The sequence below is a fragment of the Strix aluco genome, chromosome 1 (assembly GCF_031877795.1).
Source record: "Strix aluco isolate bStrAlu1 chromosome 1, bStrAlu1.hap1, whole genome shotgun sequence".
In the NCBI taxonomy this organism is placed as follows: Eukaryota; Metazoa; Chordata; class Aves; order Strigiformes; family Strigidae; genus Strix; species Strix aluco.
In genome coordinates this window covers 127,660,716-127,686,120 of record NC_133931.1, presented here as the reverse complement: position 1 = coordinate 127,686,120, position 25,405 = coordinate 127,660,716, and the positions used below count along the sequence as shown (strand labels likewise).

The following is a 25,405-nucleotide window of genomic DNA, read 5'->3' as shown; positions in this document are numbered from 1 at the left end:
GTGTATCTAACCTCATGCTGAATGAATCATCAGGGCCACCCTGATGGGGTTCATTCTTTCAATGCTGGGGGTTAATACTCCACACCAAATATTTTCCAGAGTAGGAACTGCATTTTTCTTTTCTTAGTAATACTTTTCTGGGGTGAGGTGTAAAAGCCAGCAGCTCATCCAATTTAGCGTCATAAATGTAATCCACATAACCCACCTGTATGTCCCTATTCTAACTCATTTACTCAAATGCACTTTCTCTAGAGAAATTTTAGTGCTTTCTAATGTCAGATTGTCTTTTGGGTTTCAGGTTGTCAACACAGGGACCCTACGTTAAAAATTGTTGTATCTAAAGTGCTCTTTGAAACTCAGACTCAAGGGCTTGATCCAGCAGGATACTTAAATGTTTGAAGCCACAAAAAATCTCTAATGCTTTATGTTAGACAAAGGCTTTATATGTGGCTGACTCTGGTTCTTGATGAAAATTTGTGATCTTCACATATGTTATTATTAGGTATACCATGAACTGACAACTGCATCTATTGGCAGGAGAATCATATGACTCATCTCACACAAAAAAAGAACATTTAGTTGAGTGATACTTACTAAATCTGCCATGTTCACAACCGATTTAGCATAGCTGTTTGTATGGCCGACTGACAAGCGGTGCTTTTTATACTGCAAAACAAACACAGACAAGTTACATATACAGACTTCAGAAAAATAAGCTCCATTTCCAAAAAAGCACAGAGTTGAAAGCAACTACATTAACAGTAAAACCTCTGTGCAAGGCTTGGTCTCCTGTGCTGAGTGTAACGTTAATAAGCAATAGTAGAAAATTGCTCAGAAATGCACATTGCTGATATACTTTACAACAGCTGTTGTGAGGATCTATTAAATCCTGTTTGGAAAGTACTCCAAGATCTTTACTGAAAAATGCTATAGGAACAGGAACACATTGTTACCCTCTTCATTATCTTTATTATTGGCAATTTTAAAGTTAATTCCAAATACCAATACAGAAATTAGCAACACAACTTCTATAGTTGAGGCTCCTTTAGAGATGTTACCTCAAGAGTGCCTGCATTTGATTTTATTCTACCAGACTTTCTATTTTCTTTCAGTTCTCTCTCTTAAGCTGTCTTCCGGATTTCTTCATATACAATTTCCATTCCCATAATGCCACAGTAACTGGTTCAAATCACTTTAGCGATCAGACTGCAATGGCACCTTTACTGAAATCTGTAATGCACTGCTATAAAGATGACACTGAAGATGGCTGTCCAAGTACTCCTATTTGCAGAAAAAAACACTTATAAATGAGCACCATGGGTATGAAAGTCACAAGTATCTTAGAATAATTTAGGACAAAAGGGCTAAGATTTTCAGAAATGTTTAACCATCTTGTGCCCCTTGCCTCCAAAATCAAGCATCTTGTGATACTTGATTTTGGAGTGCAAGTTGTCCATATTTTCTGGAAGTTAGGATCTTTTAGTGGGCAAGAAGTGCCCAGCAACTAGTGGGTAGGAAAGGCATGCTTTCAAGAAGGAATGGGGGAAAAAACACCAAAAATTAGGAAGTTACACTTACTAAAAAAAAAAGGACAGGTCTGTGAAGCTAAAAATGGCAGGATGAAATGAAAAAGCTACAAAATAAATGGAAAGTGAAGCACAGGAAGGAAGGGAAATAATTATACTACTCAAGTCTCTATTTGCAACCAAAACCTCAAACTTGAGAATGCTTAGAGATGCTGGAGGCCTACGGAAATGTTTTTCAGTATACTAAAGCCTATTAGCCTATTTCAATGTTTGGGTTTTTAAAGCTTTATTCCCCAGCTGAAGGCAATGATTTGACAAGCAGCTGAGAGGGCAGACAGGAGGGCACTGCACCCCTCACAGCAGTAAGTGGCCATGGGGGGCTGGCAGGACACAGCTGGCTCCACAGACCAGGGGAAGAAGCACAAGGTTGCTTGCTCCTTCTAGAAGCACCTGGGGATGGTGAATGGTGAAAACAGCCCCAACTCTGCAGGGTGTCATCTCCACGCTGAGTGCACCTGGAGTATCACATTGACTGTAGGCACAGAGAGTAATCCAAATACACGCGCGCGCTAGCCCAGGCCATAGGGAAAGGCAGGAGCCCACAGCATACAACACTTCCTTCTCCCAGGAGGTAATTACTTGGCTTCTTCGACCACAGATGTTCACTTGCGTTTGCTTCAGAGAATAAACTCCTAAGTGGACTGACTATCGCAGTAGCTATAATTAACCAAACTTAGGAAACATTGTCCTTGGGGGGAATTGGCCCAGACAGATAAGCTCCCAAGGGGAAAGTTGTGGCTTCAGGTCTTCAGGATCAAACACAACACCAGCAATTTAGGGAATTCTGCATACAGTATTGTCCACTTCAATCCAAGAATTTATTGCTGTGCTCATCAAACTGAGCTGACGGAGGAGTACGCTGACCAAGGACAGTGGCACATTCCTTGTACACTCCAATGTCTATTTTTGCCAATTTGGGTATTGCTTGAGAGAAGCTGCACATTACAGAAAGGGTAGATAAAATGTATAGATATATTTTGATTTTAAAGCCATAAAGGACCATAAAATCAACCAATGTTGGAGGGGCACCACCAGTCTCTGAACTTTATCCAGTTACCTCAAGATTCTGTTGTTTGTGTTTGACACCACATCTTCCAGACATACACTGTCTAGATTTGAAGTCTGCAAGTGATGGAGAATTCACCATTTCCTTTGATATTCTTTTCATTAATTATTAATCATCTTCACTGACATAAATCTGTTCCTTTTCCCACTTGGATGAGCCTGGTTTTTCTTCAATACACTAATCTTTATTGTGTCTCTTTCCACTACATTAAAGAGCCTATTTATGTTCTCCCAGAGAAAGTATACAAGCTTAATAAAATAATTTTCTCTATATTGATTAGGATGTATCAAAAAAATCTAGTCACTATTAATCTCCCCATTGTCAACAGCTGCTGCACAATTGCAATAACTGCATTATTGATTGCTGAGTGGCTATAACTAAGATAAGTGCTCATGAAAGCCAGAAAGAAAATCATCAGCTTAAGTCACACTGACTTTAACTACTTTACAACAAAGCTTTAATTTATGACCCTTCTTTCTGACACTCAGGCCCAGTTCCATTCTTGGTGAAATTACCTTGCCAAAATTCAGAGGCAGCTTCATCAATGGCTAATGAGAACATGATCTCTTCTCTTAAGGGCATACTGAATCTATTCTGGTCATATACTGTTCTTTATTGTTATCCTTTACAGACCAATTAAGACAATTTGATGTTAATGATAATTTTAAGATGTTGAACTGTGTCAGTCTTACCATTAGATGATCGTTTACAATCATTAACTCAATGTATTTTGTTTCCTCTTCAACTTTACGTGGAATCTGACGAATCTAGGGAGAAAGTACAACTGTAAAGAGTCTAACAGAGTACAGAAGGAGTGTAACTGGTAACTAGAAATAGCTTCAGAAACCAAACTTTTCATGCATACATTTTTTTCTATTGTCTTAATTCTGGTCTCAGATATTGATGAAACTTCTGGTGCTTAGTTGTGTCATTTTAAAAAATTCTTGCACCTCCACCAGGACATTTATATGGCCTTAAACAAAGAAATCAAGTCCTTCAACCCATCTAATACCAAAATTAGGGTTTTTTGAAGAAAGAATCCTCAGTGGGGCCTTATCTCTAAAAATGGCTTTCATCAGCTACAAATTCTTTTTTCCACAGAGAAAGGGATCCCTCCTGCATTCTTTATGAAAAATATCTGTAGCAATTCTATTATTTATTTGCACACTGCTCAATTCACACAGTGAATGCAGTAATCACCTCTGTATTACGCTTACTTTGCACTTAGAAGCATTTATGACTGTGCTTCTTCATGGTGTCCTTGTTTTCCTGGGTTTTCCAGGACAGTTATTACATCATTATGATTTAAAAATGCAGAGTAATGGCTAGTTTATAGAAAGGTAGCAAACCAACTGATACAAAGTAAGAACCTCAAGAATGACTTCTGGAATTTCTCCAATGGCTTTCTCACTTCTCTTGTGCCTCTGAGAGGCTTGCATTAGAGATGTTAAAGTCATCTTCCCTTGCCACTGCTCTCAGTATTTCATTTTTGCCTGCACTGTTCAGCCCCTCTGACGCAGCTCTGTTCTGACCTGTACCATCATTTGAGCTCCATTCCTAAAAGGCAAAGAATTGCTGCTAACTTTCCAGGGTACAGACAAACATCTGCACTTAGGGGCTCCCCCACTTCAATAAACAGGGAATGAACTCTCAGTTTAGAATATTTATTTTAAATCAAAGTCAGGTGAGATGAAGTAACTAGTTGTCACCATTGCAACATAAAAAATATTTGTAAATGTTTCATTAATTACAAGTTTCTGATAAAACTCTATACTCAGAATGAAAGAAATTATTTTAGCTACTGTTTCATTTGAGGCTTAGCAGTGTTTAACAATTTTATAACTCTTCAGGCAGGCAACGTCCAAGAGAACCCAACAATGTTTTGTCAAAATTAGATACCTCTTTTTATAATAGCTGTATTGATACAGAGACTTCATGCCAAACCAGCAGCAGCAGCAGGACTCCATCTGGACAAATCAATTCAGCAGACACAAAACAAACTTGATGGTGATATTACTTATAAACAAGCATAACTGGCACATACCTGCCTTTTACTTCTTTTGTGTCTTGGCTTTACAACAAAATTCTGTGATGTAGTATTCATTTGCCAGAACTCTAAGCAGAAAACACAGGCAAATACATTGAACGTTTATAAGGATATAGCCCAACAATTAGTGACCCCGATGCCGCATGACAGTAGTACGGCATTCTTCTGCACATCAGGTGCAGTAACAACTCATTTTTTCAAGTTTCCAGCTAGAAAGGAGGCAATGTTACAGATGCTTCCCAGTAACAGGGTTCTTATTAAAAACTCTACTAGTGATAATCTGGGTCTGCTGAAACAGATGATCTGTGGGTGTCACGCTTCAGAAAGCACAGCAGATGTTCTACACCAAAACTTCACCAACACTGGGCATGTAGTATTATTAGAACAGTGCTTCCATGGAGTGAATCACATTTTTGGGAATTCAGCAGACATTCACAGAGCTCTCACAATAGCTACCTAAATTAAAAAGAAGAGCACGGAAGGCAGATTTAATGCTTTAAGATTATTATATTCACAAAGTAAAATATGTTAGAGTCAGGAGAAACCTTATGAGATTTTGGCAATGCTCACTATCAATACATTATTCCTCTCTGCTAATCCCACTGTGTCTTTAATTTCTTAAACCTCTAATCATAAGCAGCAAGTAGTTTATTCTTTTGCTAAATCACTTTCACCAAATCTATTACTAGCCGCTCATGGAAAAGGACACATTATAAACTAAGCAGAAGACCATACTTGCTCTCAGCCTTTTAAATGTCCAAAAAGTATTTTTCCATTTTTAGTTTTAGATTCATAGTCTCTGTCTCACTTTTCCCTATACAATAGAAATCTCTTTCCTTATCTTGTATAACCATGTTTACTATTCACATAACTCCAAGAAGATTTTTTTTGGAGAAACATAAATTGAATGTTTGCAGTTGCTTATTTTGTAGTATGTCTTTTTCTCTTGGATACTTTCCCTCCTCTGTGTTTTCTGCAGCTTTGGACATCCTTTCAATCTCCAGGAACTGAAAACTGCTTTCAGTATTCCAGCATGATTTTATCAGTCCTGCAGAGAAGCAGACAGTACTATAGCAGCTGTGTAAATTAAGGGACTTCCAGTTCACGTACTGGAAGTACAGGTGGTTGTGTTACAAAATCCTGAACAGTTCAGTTTCACTGGTGAGACAGGTAGGTTTCTCACAGCTCCACCTGCCACCTGCTGTACATTAACTGTGCAATTTCTGCATGAGGTTTAAACAACAAGATTAAAAACAGTGCTGATAGGAATTTGATGGGGCTGCCATATGAGCAAAACCTTAAAACGCGAAGTTGAATTGCCCATCTGACAAAACATTACCAGGCGTAAGAGCTAATCTTAATCGAGAGTGGATGGTTACTGATGAGACAAACCAGGAAAGCAAAGCATGGCCATTGTATTGTCTCGGCTAATCTTGGGGATTACACCATCATTTTTGTATGTGAAGTCTGCAGATATCTTTTTACGGAGGGGCCTGGACAACCACAGGCCCTTTGCTTAAAAATGACTTCATGATTACACCAGTGCACTTGAGGATTTTCTTTACAAAAAGCACCTAAAATAAATGAAATCACATCCAAGTGTCCCTATTTCTTGCTCAAAGACCTTCAGTCTCTAGAGCTCACAATGATGAGAAGCTAAATCTTGAAAACTTTTTCCAAATTTGTTTTTGATTATGCTTTACATATGTTGATTGTTAATTTAGTCTGTGTTCTAGTGCCACACAACTGGCACTAGGTTGTGTACAAACTGCCACTCAACCTGTCATTTTAGGTTTTATATCATGGTTAACAAAACTGGTAAAAATACAAATCTTAAATCAATAAAATAATTTACAATATGTATATAGGGTCTCAGATAACTTTACCAGCAAATGTGATCGTTTTACACACCATCGGAAGTCAGTCATCTCTAGAGGGGAATGATGCAGCCATTAACATCAACACATTAACACACATTAACACAGCGCTATAATTCATAAACTGGATGAATTCACACAGGGTGCATTTCCAGGCAGGGACCCTCAGGCAAAAGAACATGACCAGCAAAATCACAGAAAATGCAGATAGTTGATAAAGCCTAGTGTAAATTTTGATGAGAATATATTACCTTGAAAAAGTGTAATGAGGATTCATAGAATCATAGACTCACTTAGGTTGGAAAAGACCTTTAAGATCATCAAGTCCAACTGTAAACATGGCACTGCCAAGTCCCGCTAAACCATGCCCCTAAGTGTGACATCTACATGTCTTTCAAGGGACCTCAAAAGAACAGAACATCTGCTATGCATTATTTGAAAAACAACACCTTCAGTAACATAGTGTTGTTTAAAACTATGCCAGGGCACTGTATGTCTGAATACAGATTGTGAGAAAAAAGAGTCTACTAAATTATGAAGTCAAATGCTCTAAGCATGCCAAGTCATCCATCCAAGCTTTCCTTATTTAAAACCCTCATTACCTCCTCAGACCACTGAAAAGTACAGTACAATTAATTCTTTTCTGCAACAGCTTTTTTTTTAATACACAAGGAGTAAAAGAATGTAAAATGTACATTGCTATCGAACCGTGGTATAATAGTGTATGCTTTTACTATCACGGATATCGAGTAATCCCTATTACTTGGTTTTTTTTTTCCTTTCTAACATCAATATTGAAGCTGATGACACATTCAGTCCATTCCTAACACAATGCTGAGTGTAAATCTCAGCCTACACACAGACTCTTTTAAAGATAATAAGAAAATCTTGACATGAAGGAAGATCTCCTTAGACTGGGCAAACTGATGAATTATGCAATTAAGTAATAAGGAATATAAGAAATACTGATGGCATAACCTAGCACAGTGCTTGCTACTAACAATAATGATTCTGCTGTAGCACTTTAAAAAAAAAAAAATCAATGACGACAATACTACTAGCAATTAATTGCAAATATTGTTTAAAGAAAACAAAAAAACCCCCAGTTAGCACTCTCCAGACTGGCAGGGAAGAGGCAGTGCCAAGCAGAGACACTGGTGGGGCAGCATGTATGAGGAGCAAAGAAGGTGGTGGTGGGACAGGGTGTGCAGCAGACTAGGGCGTGAATGACAGAGCTCCTGTGGGCACAGGGAAAAGGGTGGGGAAGCAGAAGGTGGTTTGGACTGCTCTTATCCTCTGGAGCTGTGGCTATGCATGAAGGATGACTTAAAAGACAGAGATAAATTGAATAATCACAGACAAAGAAAAATGGTGGGATTCCTAATGGAATATAATCTGTTACATCTACTGAAACTTTCACCACAAACCTCAGAAACACCTTTCCAAATGGTTTTACAAAAACCAGTATGGGCATGTGGGAGAGCAGATAAAGTTTATTTCTCCATATAGGGGATCCTAAACATGAAGGGACAGAAGATTAGCACCTTATCCCTCTTAACCACATTACAAATATTTGTGTAATTAAGACCACTAGTACTCCACAATTAAATCTCCTTTTCAACCTTTTCTACAATCCCGTGATTCTAATTCAATCTAATGGCAACATCTTCCATTATGTCACATGCTGGGCCTTGCACAGCAAAGCCAGCAACTATTTACTTGTTATCTACAGTAAAATCAAAACTGTACAAGCATATCTGGATTTTTGTGGGGGAAAAAACCTGAAGCCCTATTCTGACAGTTTTTTGGAAAATCAAGAAGCTATGGTGGAAGTAAAACTGGTGGATTATACTTGCAATAATAGTGGATTATATTTTTCATAATTTTAAAAACAGAAAATAATTTTATTTAAAAATCTTGAAAACATAAAATTTCACTATTATAAAATCTTAGAAGACAGCCGATACATTTCTACTAAGTACCAGCTCTAACAGTCTCCAACTTTAACAACCTGAGACAGAAGATTTATTTTAAACTTAGCAGTAGTTGCATTATTTCCAACCTTTCAAATGACATATCCTCTAGAAAATGCAATAAAAGGCACACTTTGTTATTTGGCCTTACGTTCAATAAATTGTTCTCATTACACTACCATCTCCACAAGTACAGGGTGTAACCACTGTACATGTCTAAGGTGCACAAACATACAAAGTTTCATGATAAAGATGTCAACGTCCTGCACTGCATGAGCTTTTTGTGCTGCCCCTCCATCCCCGCACCTCCTCCACCTCACCTAGGCAATCTTTTGTGGAGGACGTGAGGCACCAAGCTGCGATACTGTTTTGTTTAGACTCAGAAAGATTCCTTCTTCAGAACTGAAATCAAGGTGACCCAATTGTAGCAATTTCCCTTGTTTTTTCTCATTAGCTCTCTGAGTGATTTGCTTAACAACTAGCAAACCTGCACACACTGTGCTCCAGGTAAGGACCCATCTATGTGCAGTACACAGCACCATAAGATTCCCAGATCCAGCTGTTACCATAGGACAGTTTGTAACAAGATGACTGAACATGTGCAACTCTCCTGGAGAAATTAGTCTAGAGGTGGTTTCTACCAAAATGACAGTGTCTACAAAGGACAGTTTTATTTATCTAGGGTATATTTTGTAGAATAGGAAAACGCATCTGTAAAACTGGCAAATCCTTGACAGAATGGTGATATGCCATAAATACCGCAATTTTAGTTTCAATTAACAAGTCAACTTCTCAGATGAAAACTAATTTTTTTAAAAACCTCCTCTCCCTCCACACACAATATAAACTGTCTGTGGGGATTCATCGCTACAAGCACTTGAAACCTCTGCCTCCAAATTAATTTGTACTGAAACGCATGACCCAAACTACAGCCAGTACTGTGAAAGATGCTGAACGGACTGGAGATGAGAGTCACTGAACAGCAACGGTATCTGGCAAGTTCTTGCCTCCCAGGCTTATGCTCACACCATGGTACTCACCTTGTCTCAAAATAGGAAAAATCCATGAACAGTTATCAACCACTGGCAATGTGGGGTTTATTTTCATCAACTTTAGGCTACCTCAGTCCTTTTCTTTCTACAACTATAAGCATATAATGCAGTCCATAGACTGCATGGCTTGTTAAGAGAAACATACATCACAACATGAAGGTCTGGGAGAGGTTTAATTCATTGGATTCAGGGTTTTTTTTTCCAGTGCGTTCAGTGTTTCAGACTCTTTTTTTCCAGTGTTTTTTTATTTAATCAGGAAAAAGAAGAGATATACAAATAAACAATATACTATCAGAAGATTATCTATCAAATACGAATAACAAATTTGGTCTTAGACTAAAACAAGTCAGTAAGTCATGAATACTGAAAAATCGTACCAGGTGGCAGGTCGTCCGAAGGAAACTCAATCAACTTGGATTTGTAAACAGAGTGGAAATGGAAGTCATCCTGAAATAGTAAATAATTGCCTGTATTAAACCTGGATAAACTAATCCATCCCATGAGCATTAAACAGACATTTCCAAAGGTCCTTGTTATCCAACACCAACACTAGTAAACATGCAAGTTGCAAGGCACGATTACTCTACACTCCTCTTTTCACAGCAGTGATGTGATCACTAGCACCACAGTTAATCATCTCTCACTTGAAATACCTGAGTACATCAAACGGAGTGGCTGAGCACACTTAGAGCTAGGCTTAAGAGAGCTGCCCAGGGAACATCAATGTGAGTCACAGGAGCTGCTGAACTGGAGTCAAGGCCAAACCAGTAGGAGAGGGATGTAATGAATCCAGAGTGGGAAATGCCAGAGAAGGAGACAGGGCACTCACAGGCTTCTCCTGATGACTCCAAGGGACCCTCATCACCCTCTGGTGCTGCACTGCTCTACATCCAAGTGTTACCAAGTACACAAATATACATATACCACTGCCTGATTTTTGGAGGTCTACTTTTGTCTGTGATGATGGGGACACACATATGAGGTAAATGAGTTGGGAATGACAGGATGACCCTTTGGTCCCAAAGCCTAACCTGTACCCATGAATGTCCGTATTCAACAAACAACACAGCAGGACTACTGTAAGTTCTACTTACCTCTGAAGTGTAGTTTTCATCTGGTTCAATAAGGTAAGTATGATTTCCATCATAGAACATCCCACTGTCAAGAGCAGGAAACGCAAATACTGATTTAATAAACAAATACTAGTGTAACATGGAAGTAAGTTTCGGAAGTTCATATATTTAAAAAATGTAAATATTTAGAAAAGGAAACAGTTAAAAATGGTTTCAGGAACTGAACGTAATTCTGAGTAAATCTTTTGTTTCTTCGCTTCAGAAGGAAAGATATTCTCTCCTGTGGTGATATAGACTCTTCTTTCTTCCCCAAAGCTCCTCTACCGCACATATAAACACCACAAAAATTGGCTAATTTAGCCAGTTCAGAGCCCCCACTTCCATGCAAGAGAGACCTACCTGAAACAGATAAATAAGGGACCTGTCTTTAGGAATACGCATATTTGTAACATGCCTACAGCTTTCCCCCAAATAAAAATATTGTTGAATTAAATTGATCCTTAGGTTTTAATGGTTTTCATTAACTCTTTCCTCAGTATTTTTATACAGTACCAAGTACAAAAGGCATAATGGGCTGTTTTGGACATAAGAGGGCTGTTTTGGGCATTTCAGCAATAATAATTATGACAGATTACTTTTTTTTTTTAATTGAGTTAAAGTTTGTATTTCTAGGAAACATTAATGGCTATATGCATTATCGTATGAATATAGACTTCATATGATGTTCATGATAAGGAGATAGGAAACTCTATCAGACAGGCTTCCAATGGGTTGTGGTGAAAAGAGACACAGAGGACCAAGCCTCCTGCCATATCCATCGTTCTGGCAAAGTACTCATGGTCTCTTTCTTAATGGCATAAAATCTTCTCAACCACAGAAATTTGAAGGTCATTCATGATAAGCACACTGCTATGTATCTCAGAAAATCTGCCACTTTGCTTGCCCACACACAATCACCAATTTTCCGTATTAAATTCCAACACACAGTTCAACTCTAAACGAAGAATAAACTGAAGCGTTAAGGCTCTCTATATGTAACAACACCACCAAATGCTTTTGCATTACCACTTGAATGTACAGCAAAGGTGACATCCATTCTGCAAGGATGTTTTCTGTTAAGAGTTACCTTAAGTTTACTTAGGTAAAGAGTGTACTGAGGTTTAGCCTTTAACATATTGCAGGATGTAGAAGTGTGGTTGAATTGCACCTTAAAAGAAAGTGTTGATACAGACATTACTCTGTAAGAGCATAAAAACAAAGGGCATTTCTTATATCAATACCCTTCTGATCTTCAATCAAATCAGCTTTTTTTTTTTTAATAATTTTGCCTTTATTGCAGTGGCATACACGCATGGTTGGGATTAGGCTGTATCAGCATGTCCCTTTCAAAGTGCCACTACTAAGGGCTTTAAACTTGGCCATAAACATGAGCTGTAAGTTCAAACTTGGCACATAGTACACAACAGCAGCATGAAAGCAAGAGTATTTATTTATTTAGATTACTCTTTAGCAAACTTCTGGGCATCAAAAAAAACTCCATCAGAATTATAAACAACAAAACCAGATACTTTTTTTTTTTAATGCAGCTTTTTATTTTTTTAATTGGCAACATTGATTTTGGTTCTGCACTGGACCAGATGCAGTCAGTAAAATATTGTCATTCTTTTTCTGACTATTAGAAATATAAGCCTGTAAAGCATTACAGCTATTGATGAGCATACTTCTCTTACTATCATTCACTTACAGGGTTAACCATGTAGCATTCACAGAAGTAGCTTGGGTTACTGACTGTATAGCATCTAGTGTGATCATAAGTGTATCTACAATATAAAGCTGTTTCACCTTTCAAATTACCTGTGCCTATTCTTTAGAAATAAATACTGCCTACCCAGCTTAAGATAAATATTCTAGCACCTGCTGAAGCTTCTTTGCCTGGGAATAAGATGAGATTTGAGAACATCCTGTGGCTCTTAATCAGGCAAAATTTCCTTCCCTCTAATTGCAACTTCACTTAAGCACAGTCTGCAAGATGAAGCACTATCAGCAAACAGCTTCTCGTGCGACTGTTGCACTCGGCAGCACTGACCTCTGATCAAGTCACTCAACAGTGACCAGAATAATAGTCACAGCTGACCTACAGCTCTGACTTGCCCACTCAAAGCGTTCATGGCTCTTTTCCAACCGACTTCAATAGTCCAGTGCTCTGTGAACAAATCACACGTTCACAGATGTGCTAGAGAGAAAGCAATAGCAAAACACAATTTCCAAAACCTGAATTTTGATTATGTATATTCTTCAAACAAATTTGTACTCGTTCAAGTCTAATTTGCAGTAATAACAGCAGTTTTTATATTCACCACCAGTGGGCAGCAAAATCATAGACCAACCTGATGTCTAAGCCCACAACTGCAAGTCGTGCCTGACTATAGCTTGTTAATATCCCAGCAACCAGTGTATTTTGCATTCAGAGTTTTTTGTGTTAACTCATAGGAAACTGTGGTTACTGCATATCCCAAAAAAAAAAACCAAAAAAAAACCAAAAACAAACAAAAAAATCCAAACAAAATGGAGTTAAGGTTCAAGAGATACATTTTTCATTGGCAAAGTCAGTAAGAATAGAAAAAATTAATAATTTTAAGCATTGCATCAGCCATCCATCTGATTAATTTAACTAATACAAGGAAGACCACAAGATAGACATTACCAACAGAAGAACTCATAACTGATGATTTAAAAAACACAACATTTTCTCACAGGTATGAAAAACTCAGCTGTTACTGGCCAAGATCTAGGGATACTAATAAGTAAAAGAGAAGATTAGCATGAACTTTGGGAATGTGAAGCTTATTACTCTATTAAAGGCATCTGTTCTTATGCGCTTCCTAAAATTCATGAATGCAAAGCTCCTGCCCTACAGACCTTATTAGAAGATAACTCTCCCCAGCTCCCCTTATTCCAGCAAGACGCTTCAAACTGTGGTTGGAGCTAAGGAGCTCTGATTGCCAGTCTGAGTTTCTAGTAATTACTTAGCATTTAAAATTGACTGTGGAGGAGCTAGTTGTAACGACAGAAATGCAGTATCAGAGAATGTGAGTTTAACACAGCTCAGGAAAACATTACTAGATGCTGAAATTACCAGCCTGCTATAGTAAGCTTCATATTACGTTTTGTGTGAAGGATAACTCTGCTGAAACTTTATTGTATCAGAAAAAAGGAACAAGAACAAAAAAAGGTACTTCTCATGGGAGAGCCGAATACAGGGGAAAAAATGCATCTTTCATCACGTAACTGTGTTAGAAGGGACCAATATGAGTATCAGGCAATTTAAGAATACAGAGCAGCAGGAGGGTCAGTCCTAAGAACAAATCCACAAAAGGAGGGCGGGAAAGGACATACACTGGCTCTCCTTCCTTTCTGCTTTTTCTCCTAGGAGTTAGCAGGGGCCAAGACCTAATGGATCACTGCTAATGGAAGCCATTCAGTGGCTCAGGATGCATTAGGATGGTACTATTTTTAGGCTCACTGTCCATAACTGAAACTGGGCTCTAGTTGCTTGAGCTGCTCAACCTTGATCGTAAAAGAGATAAACACAGCTGTAAATCAGAAAAGTGCAAGGATGACAAGTCTTCTGCATGTATTCTCACCCTTCCTAACAAAGAATATACAAATATAAAAGAAAGACACTACTTAAATATGTGTACTTATATGGCTGATAACAAAACTACAGAATAGTTGAGATAGACAATAAACTGAAGAAGATTTCCAACCAGCTAAGCCCTGCTTCCTCAGAAAAATGCAAAGCTTAGGTAATCTCCACACAGGCTCACTTGCTGCCCTGACTCTTCAAGCTGATCTCAGTATCAAGAGCACCGAGATCCTGTAATTCCCAGATTCAGCAGACACTGAAGTTACTTGGTTGCTCTGAAAACCTGACTAGCATCTTTCAATAGTGCCAAAAGTAGACAGGTCCAAAAGCTGTACAATCAACACACAGCTCCATGTAACCTTCAGATGACAGACGCTTTAATTATATTATCACTAAAATTATGTACTTTAAAAAAAATTATTATTGTGCAATTTTATATCCTTTCTTCCAGATTTTCCAAGATTTTACTATATTAAAGGTATTATCCCATGCACACAGCTTAAGGCCAGCAATTCTGTGAAGAAAATGGATAGGACAAGAGAAACTCTACACTCACCCTTTCCTTTGTAAAGAGAGTAGAAAAGAAAGTTAAATACTTCATTGTAGCAACAAGAAAAGAACACAATTTCCAAATGGTTCATGTCAATACTGGCAGTGGTTTTTATCCTTGTAGAATAAAATGTTTTCAGCTACTTTTACTCTTCTATCTCTGTAATAAATGACCTTAAAACAATACCTGGCCACTGTCAAATATCCTCAGTTTAAAAAAAAAAAAGAGACGAAACTTGCGTGCTTTGCCAGTGAATTTTGAAAACAAACAAGGCTTTTGCAAGGTTCAATTTAAACCCATTTTTTCTAAAGATTGTTGAGTACTTAATAATGGTGACAAACTAGTAGGAAAATAAATAGCACTTCTTTTACTATAAACAGCTTTATTTGTTTAAAAGACTAATAAGCAAAGGCCAGTAAAAACAAAACAGCAGACTTACTGTAATCCATGGCATGTTGACAAGGCAACAAATGATACTGGATTTCCTCGAATTTCTCCCTGATAATAGCAATGTTCTCCTCCCTGAAATTGGAAATTTGAGACTGTAAATCCACAGGACATCCCACAGTATCACACTCTATCCTGTCAAACACTGCTTTTTCATAAATATGTTGCCAAACAACTGACATGGCACCAAGAATTTACTGTTCATCCCATTTCCTTTTAGCCATGGTTTGGTACCTAGACAAACATCATCATTTCAACTCTCTGTACCAAATAAAGATATTTTTCAGTGTGAAATCCCTGGAATCCTGAGACAGATTTCAGAGACATATGACTCCAAAAGGGTTCCATCTTTCTTCATTGACTAGGAAAAGAGTTGAAAATAGGGGGCTTAGACTCAACACCTGGTCTGCACATGGCTACATCAGACAAGATGAACTCTGCTCTGAGGGTAAGGCAATTTCCTACTTCTGAGGAGAAAGGTATGCTTATGAAATAATAATACTTGATTAAAAAAGACAGCGAATCAGAAGTGCTCATTAGTGCTCTAAAACTAGTGAAAACTAAGTATAACCAGGCAGTAAAGGAATACAACGAAAATTAATATTTGCCTCTTCTCTTCTGCAAATAAATATACACCTTTCAAATCAAATCCAGCAGACCTTACTCAAAAAATTCCCCCCTTAGATTTACAGTAGTCAGACCAATAGCAAAGTAAGCCCTACTGCACATGTACTGAATGTATTCAGTATTGCACAATGTCAATATTTGTATGCAAAATTAGAAAAACAATTCAAACATCCCTTAAATTCTCACTGCCACTCTACCCTGCAGAGGAACTTAACTATTAGTGTCTTACCAAATTCAGCTATGTCATATTACTGCACTACTGTTGGTTAAAGGACTGTGAAAAAGATTTTCAGATTTCAACATTTTACAATTTCTGTTCCCTACCAGAAAATGTATGAATAAATCTACCTAGCCTAATGTACCCAGACATGTGAATATTTATGTCCATTTACTGCAGGGAGGGAAAGGCATTACAATTACTGCTTTTTCAGAAGCTGGCAGTCACTTGCATGATGCACAGCACAGTCATTTTAGACATCTGACATAAATGCTGTCGGATTTTATTTTTCAAATACTAAAAAAAAAGTCAAGATCAGGCAAAGGCAAAAAACCACACAGAATATGTTTGCAGTTTTGTGTTTTGATCAGGAAATCCTGTTCTGTTTTCTACAAGGCGTGCAAACTATTTCTGAAAGCAACTACAAAGTGTGGGTGCCCCTGTTTTGAGGTGCTCTCCTTGAGACAGTATAGGAGCCTGTTTGTCAGAGCATGGCTGCTCATAGGGAAGGAGACCTGATCTCCACCTGGTCACTGGAAACCGTTAGTTCCTCCGCAAAATCTTCTGAAATGTGACACTTGATCCAACAGATGACAAGTCTGACACTATTTGACAGGCTTGTTGCTTCACTCTCAGAGGAGAATCCCTGTGACATATCTTCTGTTAAAAGTGTTACACTTTTTTTTTTTTTTTTCTCAATTTCTTTCAATCTAGTTATTTCCTCTCTTCTACATACTGCTTCTTCCTTCCACTTACTGCAGTGACAGCAGCCACCTCCGCTGACTACTCACCTCGGCGTCTTTTTCTCTGTGTATCTGGTACAGAGAGAGAACACCTTCACCAAACTGACCTGCAGGGTGATCATCATGCTACCCACCATGGGCATCTTTCTACTAAGAAGTCTGCAGGAAAATGCCACTGGTGCCACACAGGTAACACTCGACCAGCTGTGCTGATGTTTATCTGGCTCATGTGTGTGAGAAGCTCTGGGGCTGACCCTCCATACCAGGCTACAGCGGGGTGTCTGGTGAAAGATGTACAACCCATCACCCTTGGACCAGCACTTCTCAGGACCATCAAGCATTTGGGACTCAGATGGAGTACAAGTGAAAAGGAGATGGTTTGAGGTTCTGCTTTGCACTCAAATGCATTTCAGTCACCAACATCCTAAATTACATGGGATTTTAGACAGCCTACATCTTTGTTTTTCCTGAAACCTTGGCTCATTTTCTCTATTTTATTCTGCTTTTCTACACCTACTTACTTCCTGTATCTTAGTTATTTTAAGCTCTCTTCATTTGAGATTTTCTTTCTCTCAGTCTGCAGGATGTCCCCCACTACAGGATCACAGTACTGCTTAAGGCTTTCAGGTCTTTCCGGAATATATGAATAAAAAGTAAACAAAGAGAGACTCCAGTAAGCTAATAACAAAACTAACAATCAACTATATGGATGAGCTAAAACCTTATGTGTAATAAAAATACTCTCTGAACAGAACTCTTGCAGTAGTATTCCTGTAAAAGATATAACTGGAATAAGCACATAAATATGGGAATAATACTGAAAAGACTATCAGTAGGGAGTTGTACAGGGTTCTAGCTATGGAAGGAATTTGAAATAATTAGACAAATTTGTTCTCAGAAAATGTAGTTAATGTGTACCAGAAGTAGAATCTCAGGCTCCATTAGTTTGCAAGACCATGTCTTTGTAACCAGGAGAAACATTTTTTCATACTAAGAATCCAAGTCTGTTGCTCAAAAGTGTGTTTTGATCTTCTTAATGAGAATCAAATAAATGCCCCATGATAGTACCTCCAAATTAATTCATTCCATAATAAATCCATGAACAAATTTTTATGCATACAGATCTAGAACAGAAAAATGTAAGAGAAACAGCTCTAAATTCTTGCCTAGGAAAAACACAACTCAGACACACAAATCCTTCTATTTAATCAAATCAATTCAACTCATTGATCTACTGAAGTTCATGGCAGTTCTGGTGGAGACAGAAATATAACTCTGATCCCAGTCTCAGGGACCAATTCTCACCACTACAAAACATTTATTTCTATACGCTAACATCTGGAGGATATTTTTTACACATGCATTTCTGTTCCTATCAATATAATGTAAGTCACCTTGAACCAGTTAATAAAATTTAAGGGGTTTAAATGAAAATAGCTTTTTTCAAGTACTTGATGCACTAGTGATGTGTTGGGTTTTTTCTGAAGAGAACTCTTCAGTGTAAGAAATCCTGCTGTCAGGATACTCCTAAATAAAGTTCTGAGGATAGTTAAAACCTCAGGAAGGAAATAAGAGGTGATGCAGTGAAACCAGAAGGCACTAGCACTGGATGGCTCTGGGAAGAGTGATTGCTTAGCACTTCTTAACAGTGTCTCAAGTAGATAAAACATGCCAGTAACATGTGGCACGTGGCAGGGAGGGTACAAATTGTATATTGTACTTTTGGGAGACTCACTTTCAACAGTTCACAAAACCTGTGATGAGAGAAGCACTTAAAGCTACAAAGTCTGGGACTGGTTCTGTACTGAGAGTCAGGACAACTACAGGACAGTGTTTTCTTTAGAGCACATGTAATTTTGGACAAGAACTTTACTGTTGCTGCCTTCCTATAGTGCTGAGGCTGAAATCCCATTGGTTTTGACATGTGCTAAAGCTCCTTTATAGCAGGTGCTGTAATAAAATACACTGTACTACAGGAAGAATCACAATATATGAGAGGTCTAAGACCATCAAAAGACTAAACGTAATCATCACATCTATCTTCTTTTATTCTTTTACTCTGCTCTTGGAAACACTCACTGAAGGACTGGGGTTGTCTCTTCTCTATTGGTATCTGTGGCAGTGAGAGAGGAGCTGAAAAAAAATCTTCATTTTCTCCTAAAAATATTCTGGTCCTATATGAAAATTAACTTTTCTCCCAAGAGCTGAAATTAGCACCATTACCAACAACAGTTCAGTCCAGAGCATCAAGGGTGTTTTGTGAAGATCTATTGGCTTCCTGTAGCTATTAGAATCCCTCTCTGCTCTCTCAAAAGCAGGCAGTAATTGCCCATCTCAGCAAATCAAACCTCCAGGCTGGCCCTTGTCAGCTACTGGGGAATGGTTTAATGTAAAGATGAAGAGGAAATAAGACTGCTCTTCTAACATGCCAGTCATCAAGGCGAGCAGCACATTTACCCCTTTCTGCTCCAAGACTGAACCTGGCCAGTGTAGAGTCTGGGACAAAATTAGGCTAAATATCATTTCCAATGAGACAAGGTCAGCCTGGTGACAATGCCTGTGACACAGGCCTGCAACACACACACGCGCACACTCATGCCATATCCAAAGGCAGTCTAATGCTACAGCAGAGAGAAGTTCAACATTTCTGCCTCCACAACACGCACAGCCACTGTTCATGCTGTGGTTAGCAGGACGCAAAGCAAATTTTCTGCCAATGTCTGTGGCACGCAGTTGTCTGTTTCCTCGGTTCAGTAATTTCTCCTTCCTTCATGAAACCTCTCCGCCTTATTGGTGGCTTACAATAGCAATACAGAATATGCAGATGTTTAATAAGAAGTCTATTGATTTGGGAAGCTAAAAATGTAATAACATCCTAACCCCCCCAAACAAATCAGAATGACCCCAGGGTCAATTAAAACAAATGAATCATTATGGTAGTGGATAATTACATCAAAATCCAGTACTAGGGGTATCGTGCCCTGTGAACTGCTATAGCTCCTCACCAACCAGCATGCAACCCTTTCTGCCCATGTCAGTCGGAGCTTCCCTGCAGCCTCCCTGGGTAGGTAGTGTGGCAAAGATACTAAAAAATGAGAAGGCAGAGATATTAGCAATGCAAGTAAAATCTGTCCCCATTTTTATCCTCTAAGATAGTCTGTCCCTGCCCAGAGAGGCACCAGCTGCTGAGTAAACACAAGAGACATGAAAAACACATTAACTGATATTCACAATGAAGGGGCAAAATAAGCAAAGCAAAAGAACAGCCACAACAGTCAGTGATGGCAGCAGTTCACCGTTCTCTGCAGTCTCAGTGAAGAAAGTATCTGCTGACCATATACTGACAGTGTTTGTTATTCTCCTCAGAGACACTATGACCTTCCCAGGGGAGGAAAATTAAGGATGCACATTCGTCTGCTTTCAAATAACACCCGACATCACATCTTCGAGTAAGCAATTTTCTGCAATTAGGAGAGGTGCTGGCCATTAAAACTCATGCTACAGTCAGGCACTGATCCTGAAATTAATAAATTCTTTCTTCCAGCCGCTACATATTCCTATTTTAACACTCAGTAATCCAAAGGAGAGGAGATTGCTGGTCTAGTTCAGATCCTAGTAACACAGGTCCCTCTTTCCCTGCAGCAGAAAGCTCCCAAAAGGCCCCCTAATGACCACGCCGCCATCCTATGAAGCACCAGATAATGATTAGCTTCTTAAAGAGTTACCCATCTTGGGGTCAGTAGTTTTAAAACTGCTTCCTTAGTAATCACTTAGATCTATTTACATATTATTGATGCTTGCACAAGTTTTGACTTGGTCATAACTAAGACTGAGAAAGAGCAACAGGAGAAGAAAATGCACACCCTCTCGCTGAGTTCTATGGCAGAAAACAACTTGCTATGGATGGCTTTCTCTTTGTAAATAGAAAAGTCAAAATGGCACTTTGACCTGTGTAACTGCATCAAGAGAAAATCTCTTTTAACTGACATGTGCTTCAGCAAAGGCATGGGCCCGGCTGGTGGGGCTGTGCTGTCCTGCAGCAGAGCAGGTCCCTGGACTTAGCTGTTGTGTACTGTAGATTCCCAAAAGCTAACTGTTTTGAAAATGGGAATGGTGCCCTCCCTTTGTAGGAGGAAAGCTATCACACATACTCGTACAACACAGCGCCAACATGCTGTAGTGACATTAGGTTATAACGCTATTTCAGATTCTGAAATCAGAAATATGGATTCCAAAATTAGGATAAAGCATCACGGCTTCTAAGGCTTCTCCACAAAATGCCCTTGTTTAAAGACCGTTGGCAGCACTCTTAAAAAACATAGACACACGTGTACATGACAGGATCCTGCACACAGGCGACTCGCTCCAACTGCCATTGGTGACTCATGGTAGGTGCTTTCAGCAGATGGTGTGTGCTATCAGCCCAGCTTCCTGGTTCGGAGGCCAAATGAGGCTTGTGTTTACCGCCCAGTAGCTACGAGAGAAGATGCTCCACAAACATAGCTGCAGGGTGTGGAGAGAGAGCTCATGCCAGTGCAACGCCATCTGGTCTGGGACCTGCCTTGGCATCTGCTTGGGAAACAGCCTCTTGACTTGCCTTGCCTTACCTTGGTGTTAGAGAAAATTATTTTAATTATCAGCTGCCTGATAAAGATGAGGCAGAGGAGAACGGGGTTGGTTACCTCTTCCTGCCTACTCTGTTGTCTTAAAGTCAGTTCTTGTAGCAGTGCCTAGTGTCTCTGAGTCATGGCATACAAGTCATTTTAATGACAGTCATTCTGCCCCGTTCCTGCATGCCTGTATGTAGGAAAAAGGGAGCAAACATTTTAAGGGACTATATAAAAATTCTTTATAATCTACCCATACTAATCTGTCACATCAGTTCATCAGCCTACCCCGAGTCTGAAGCCAAGTTATAAACTCATGATGTACAAGATTACTATAAACACAACACAGAAGATGAGATGTTGGCATGCACCTACATGGATACCAATCAGTCAGAAGAAGATAAAAGTTCTAAGTAAAATGGAGAAACATACTAATTAGATTTCCTTATTGGCTCATTATTTCTGAATGATAGAAACTTCTCTTTAAGTGAGAATTCACAGAGCTTGAGACTGTGTCTAGAAACATTAATCTACTGTATATAATACAGTGTCAGTTCGGTATCCATTGGGAACAACAGATGTATCTAGGCAAAGCTATTTACAGAAGTCAACATCAAGTAAGTAAAGATATCAAGCTAAAGCACACTGAAGTCTTGCATGTAAGTGTTCTTTTGGAAGTACAGCGGCTTCAGTTTGCTTAGCTTAATTCCCCCTCAAAGGGATTAAGTTAAAGCCAAAAAGATACATTTATTCTTTAATAAAAGCATCTACAAAGGGATTTAATGTTCTTTAATGTTATAGCAGTAGTTAATTTCTCTTAGCTATACTCAGTCCTTGCATGGTCTGAGTTTACAGAACACTTGGTTGATGACACTCTCTGTCTATGTGTGCTGTATGTTGTAGCTCATGGAAAATAACTCATGAGGTACACAAAGTCTGGCAGGACTTTTCTGCAAATGCAAGCACTGGACTGCTGCCTTCCCTCGGAGGCACATGAAAACCACAGCAGAGAGTACTCAAGAGGTATCTCCTGATGGTCGTAAAGTCACCTGACTTCTCACTTCAGCAGAACCAGGACTTAATCACTGGGACCCACATCCGCAATGGGATGTACATTTTAAGCTTTTGATGGCTTCCACTTTCTGACAATTTTTTTCCCCTCCAGGACTAGCTAAAACCACTGGCTTTGGTTTTTTATATCACAAAGAAAAGATAATTAAACCTGCAAGATCCTACATGAGTCACAATCAGAGATTCATTCTAACATAGTATATTCAAAAACATGGCTTGGGAAGGACTCTTAATACTGAAATCTGCCACTTTTAATTTCCTCCTTGTCAGTAGCAGGATGTATGTAGAAAGTAAGCTAGTAATAGCAGGGAGATAAATAGATATAAAAAATGTTAACGCAAATGTATATTAAAAGTGCCCATTAGGTCAGACAAATGCATTGTATACGATGGCTAATTATCTTGCCGTGGTACCCCACAGAAGATACTATGTTTTACTAAATCCCAAAGGGATCGCCTTCATAATTCAAACAATGCTAAAACAGGAAAGTGAGATATTTCTCAATGTCCATCAACTCAGTGTGGCAGCATGACCCTGCTGCAAAAAAAAAAAAAAAAAAAGATGCCCAGAGTAACTGAAAACACACAGCAATTTAAAAATTTTCTCAACTCTTCATCAGGGCACAGTAACATTAATTCTAGCCAAAATCTATGGGAAGTAATTTGACCAGTATACTCTGGGACCACACTTCCCTTTGAGATGGCAGCATCCTGTAAGGTATGAACCATACAGACACTCCCTGCTTCACTACTGCATTCTGATCTTCTCCTTCTTGTGGAACATGCAATTTAAGAACTCCCATCATACAGCAAAAATGCCTATAATTAGTCCCTAAGTGAAAGAAGTTGCCATTTGTTCTATCCGATTTCACCCCATTTTTATTTACTCCATTGGTCAAAGACAGCCAGTCCTCCATCTCATCCCTCTGTGAACCATAATGCTTCCCAGTTTTGTACTGCTAGCAAATTTCATTAATATTCACATACTTTTTTTTTACCTAAGTCATTAATGAAAATATTCGACAAGAGCAGTCTGAAGATCAACCTTGCAGGAATCCCCTGCTAAACTGTGTCAGATTCACAGACTCCCTGTCAGCTTTTCTTTGGCTAGTTTGTTGCTATCACTAAAAAGTAGATTATGGCCTAGATTTATTAATAATTTGCCATGAGGCAAGCAGAGCTCTGTTGAGGGAGTAGGGGAAAGGAGCTCCGACGACATTATGGGAATCCTTATTCAAAATCTTCTCTCAAACAAGCGAGAGTGTGATTTTTCTGGTACTAACAACTTCTCTAGTCTCTGGACACAGCCAAAAAAATGCTGCCACAAATAGGCATATATAATTCCTGCATTATTTATGACTTGTTCCTTTTCAGTTTCTTTTCTCCCCCAAGGGCTCATCACCAGGTTGTGCAAGCTCCGGGTACATGCACACACAGCTCCCCACCAGCTCCAGGCTCCAGGCTCTCAGGGCAGAGCCTGTCTGTGCTCTCCTCCCATCCCCTCCCACCAGCCAAACTGGTGCTCTGGTTTTCAGGAAGAAAATCTCATCCCTCACAGGAAAGCCTGTTTAGCATACAGACTTTTCTGGCAAGTTGAAATGCCTTTCTCTTTGGTTACAAAATGGTGAGTTATCAAAAGCTGAAGAAAAATTCCAATTCTGTTGAGCTCAGACAGTGGATGCCCTTAAAACTGGAAGACGCTGGTGGAAGCACCTTGATATAAGATTGGAAACATACCAGTCAATGATAAATATGACCTGCTCGCTGGCTCGGTGTTTATTCTGGCTGCACTGCAAATTATTGTAGCCTGATGATCAGTTTGTACCTGTGGCGATACAGCAAAATGTTGAAACACTACTTAGGATAAGGTCTCATCAAATACAGGCACGAAGACATAGCAGACACAGATGTTGCCCTCAGTCAAGAGACCATACCTTAACAACTCCTCCAGCAGACCAGATTTGAAGGAGGGAGTTGAACAGAAAAAGCAATGTCCATCATGTCAGGGGTCCCCAGCCTGCTCTGGCTTTTCAAGATTTTAATATTTTTCTCTCTTCTATATTATTTTCCTAAAAAAAAGGGCATTTAAAGAGCCCTTCAAATACACATCGTGGCACACACAAGCTGAGACTTTAATCACAGCAAGGCAATGAAGAGTAGCAATTTTCCCCTCTTGTGCACAAGCATTAGAACAGCTGTAAGCTACAGTAACAGGAATTTTGCGCCTGCTACTAGCCAAACAACACACATAACAAAAGGAAATAATGACTGGTTTTGCAAACTACAGTATTAAAATGCATCTGCCCCACAACCCTCATTCTCCAAACCGCAATGACAGCACCTGTGCTAGAGCCACCGCAGAGCACCAGGGCACGCTGGGGCACCCCAGCTCGAGAGGACGGCTGCGGGCGGTTTGAAGGAAGGCACTGGGCACTGTCCTGCCCCTGCTCACTGCTGCACAGGCAGCGGCTGAGCACCACGGCGGCCAGCAATATGGCTCAGCACAGCTTGGGATACAAAGCCACAGGGCAATCTTAAATTGCAAGGCAAGTTTGGCCAAAGCTTCTCCATCTGCACTACAATGGAGAAAAACAATACCTAGCATTTAATGTTACTCCATTTATGTTGTTCAACGCTATCACGATTATGAACATGCAGGGAAGTAGAAGCAAAACGCAACGTTCTTTTATGCTGTGAACACTTTTGTTGTAATTTTGTGCCCATAATACACATACTGTGTTTACACCACCACGCTTAAGAATTTTAGGACCGCCTATGAAACACAGTTCCTTCTAGGTGTATTTAAACAAAAAAAATTCACCGC

At 39.2% G+C, this 25,405-nt stretch overlaps 1 protein-coding gene across 1 annotated transcript in view; it reads right to left on the bottom strand.

Annotated features, from left to right (window-relative positions):
• ADAM22 (ADAM metallopeptidase domain 22) overlaps nt 1–25,405 on the bottom strand; it is a 146,083-nt gene that overhangs the window by 48,701 nt on the left and 71,977 nt on the right. The window contains exons 5-10 of the mRNA XM_074835062.1: nt 15,310–15,392; nt 10,696–10,759; nt 9,979–10,048; nt 4,697–4,767; nt 3,345–3,419; nt 595–666 (exon numbers count right to left, since the gene is read on the bottom strand). Coding sequence (XP_074691163.1) covers nt 595–666; nt 3,345–3,419; nt 4,697–4,767; nt 9,979–10,048; nt 10,696–10,759; nt 15,310–15,392 — 435 coding nt within the window. The remainder of the gene's footprint in view (nt 1–594; nt 667–3,344; nt 3,420–4,696; nt 4,768–9,978; nt 10,049–10,695; nt 10,760–15,309; nt 15,393–25,405) is intronic.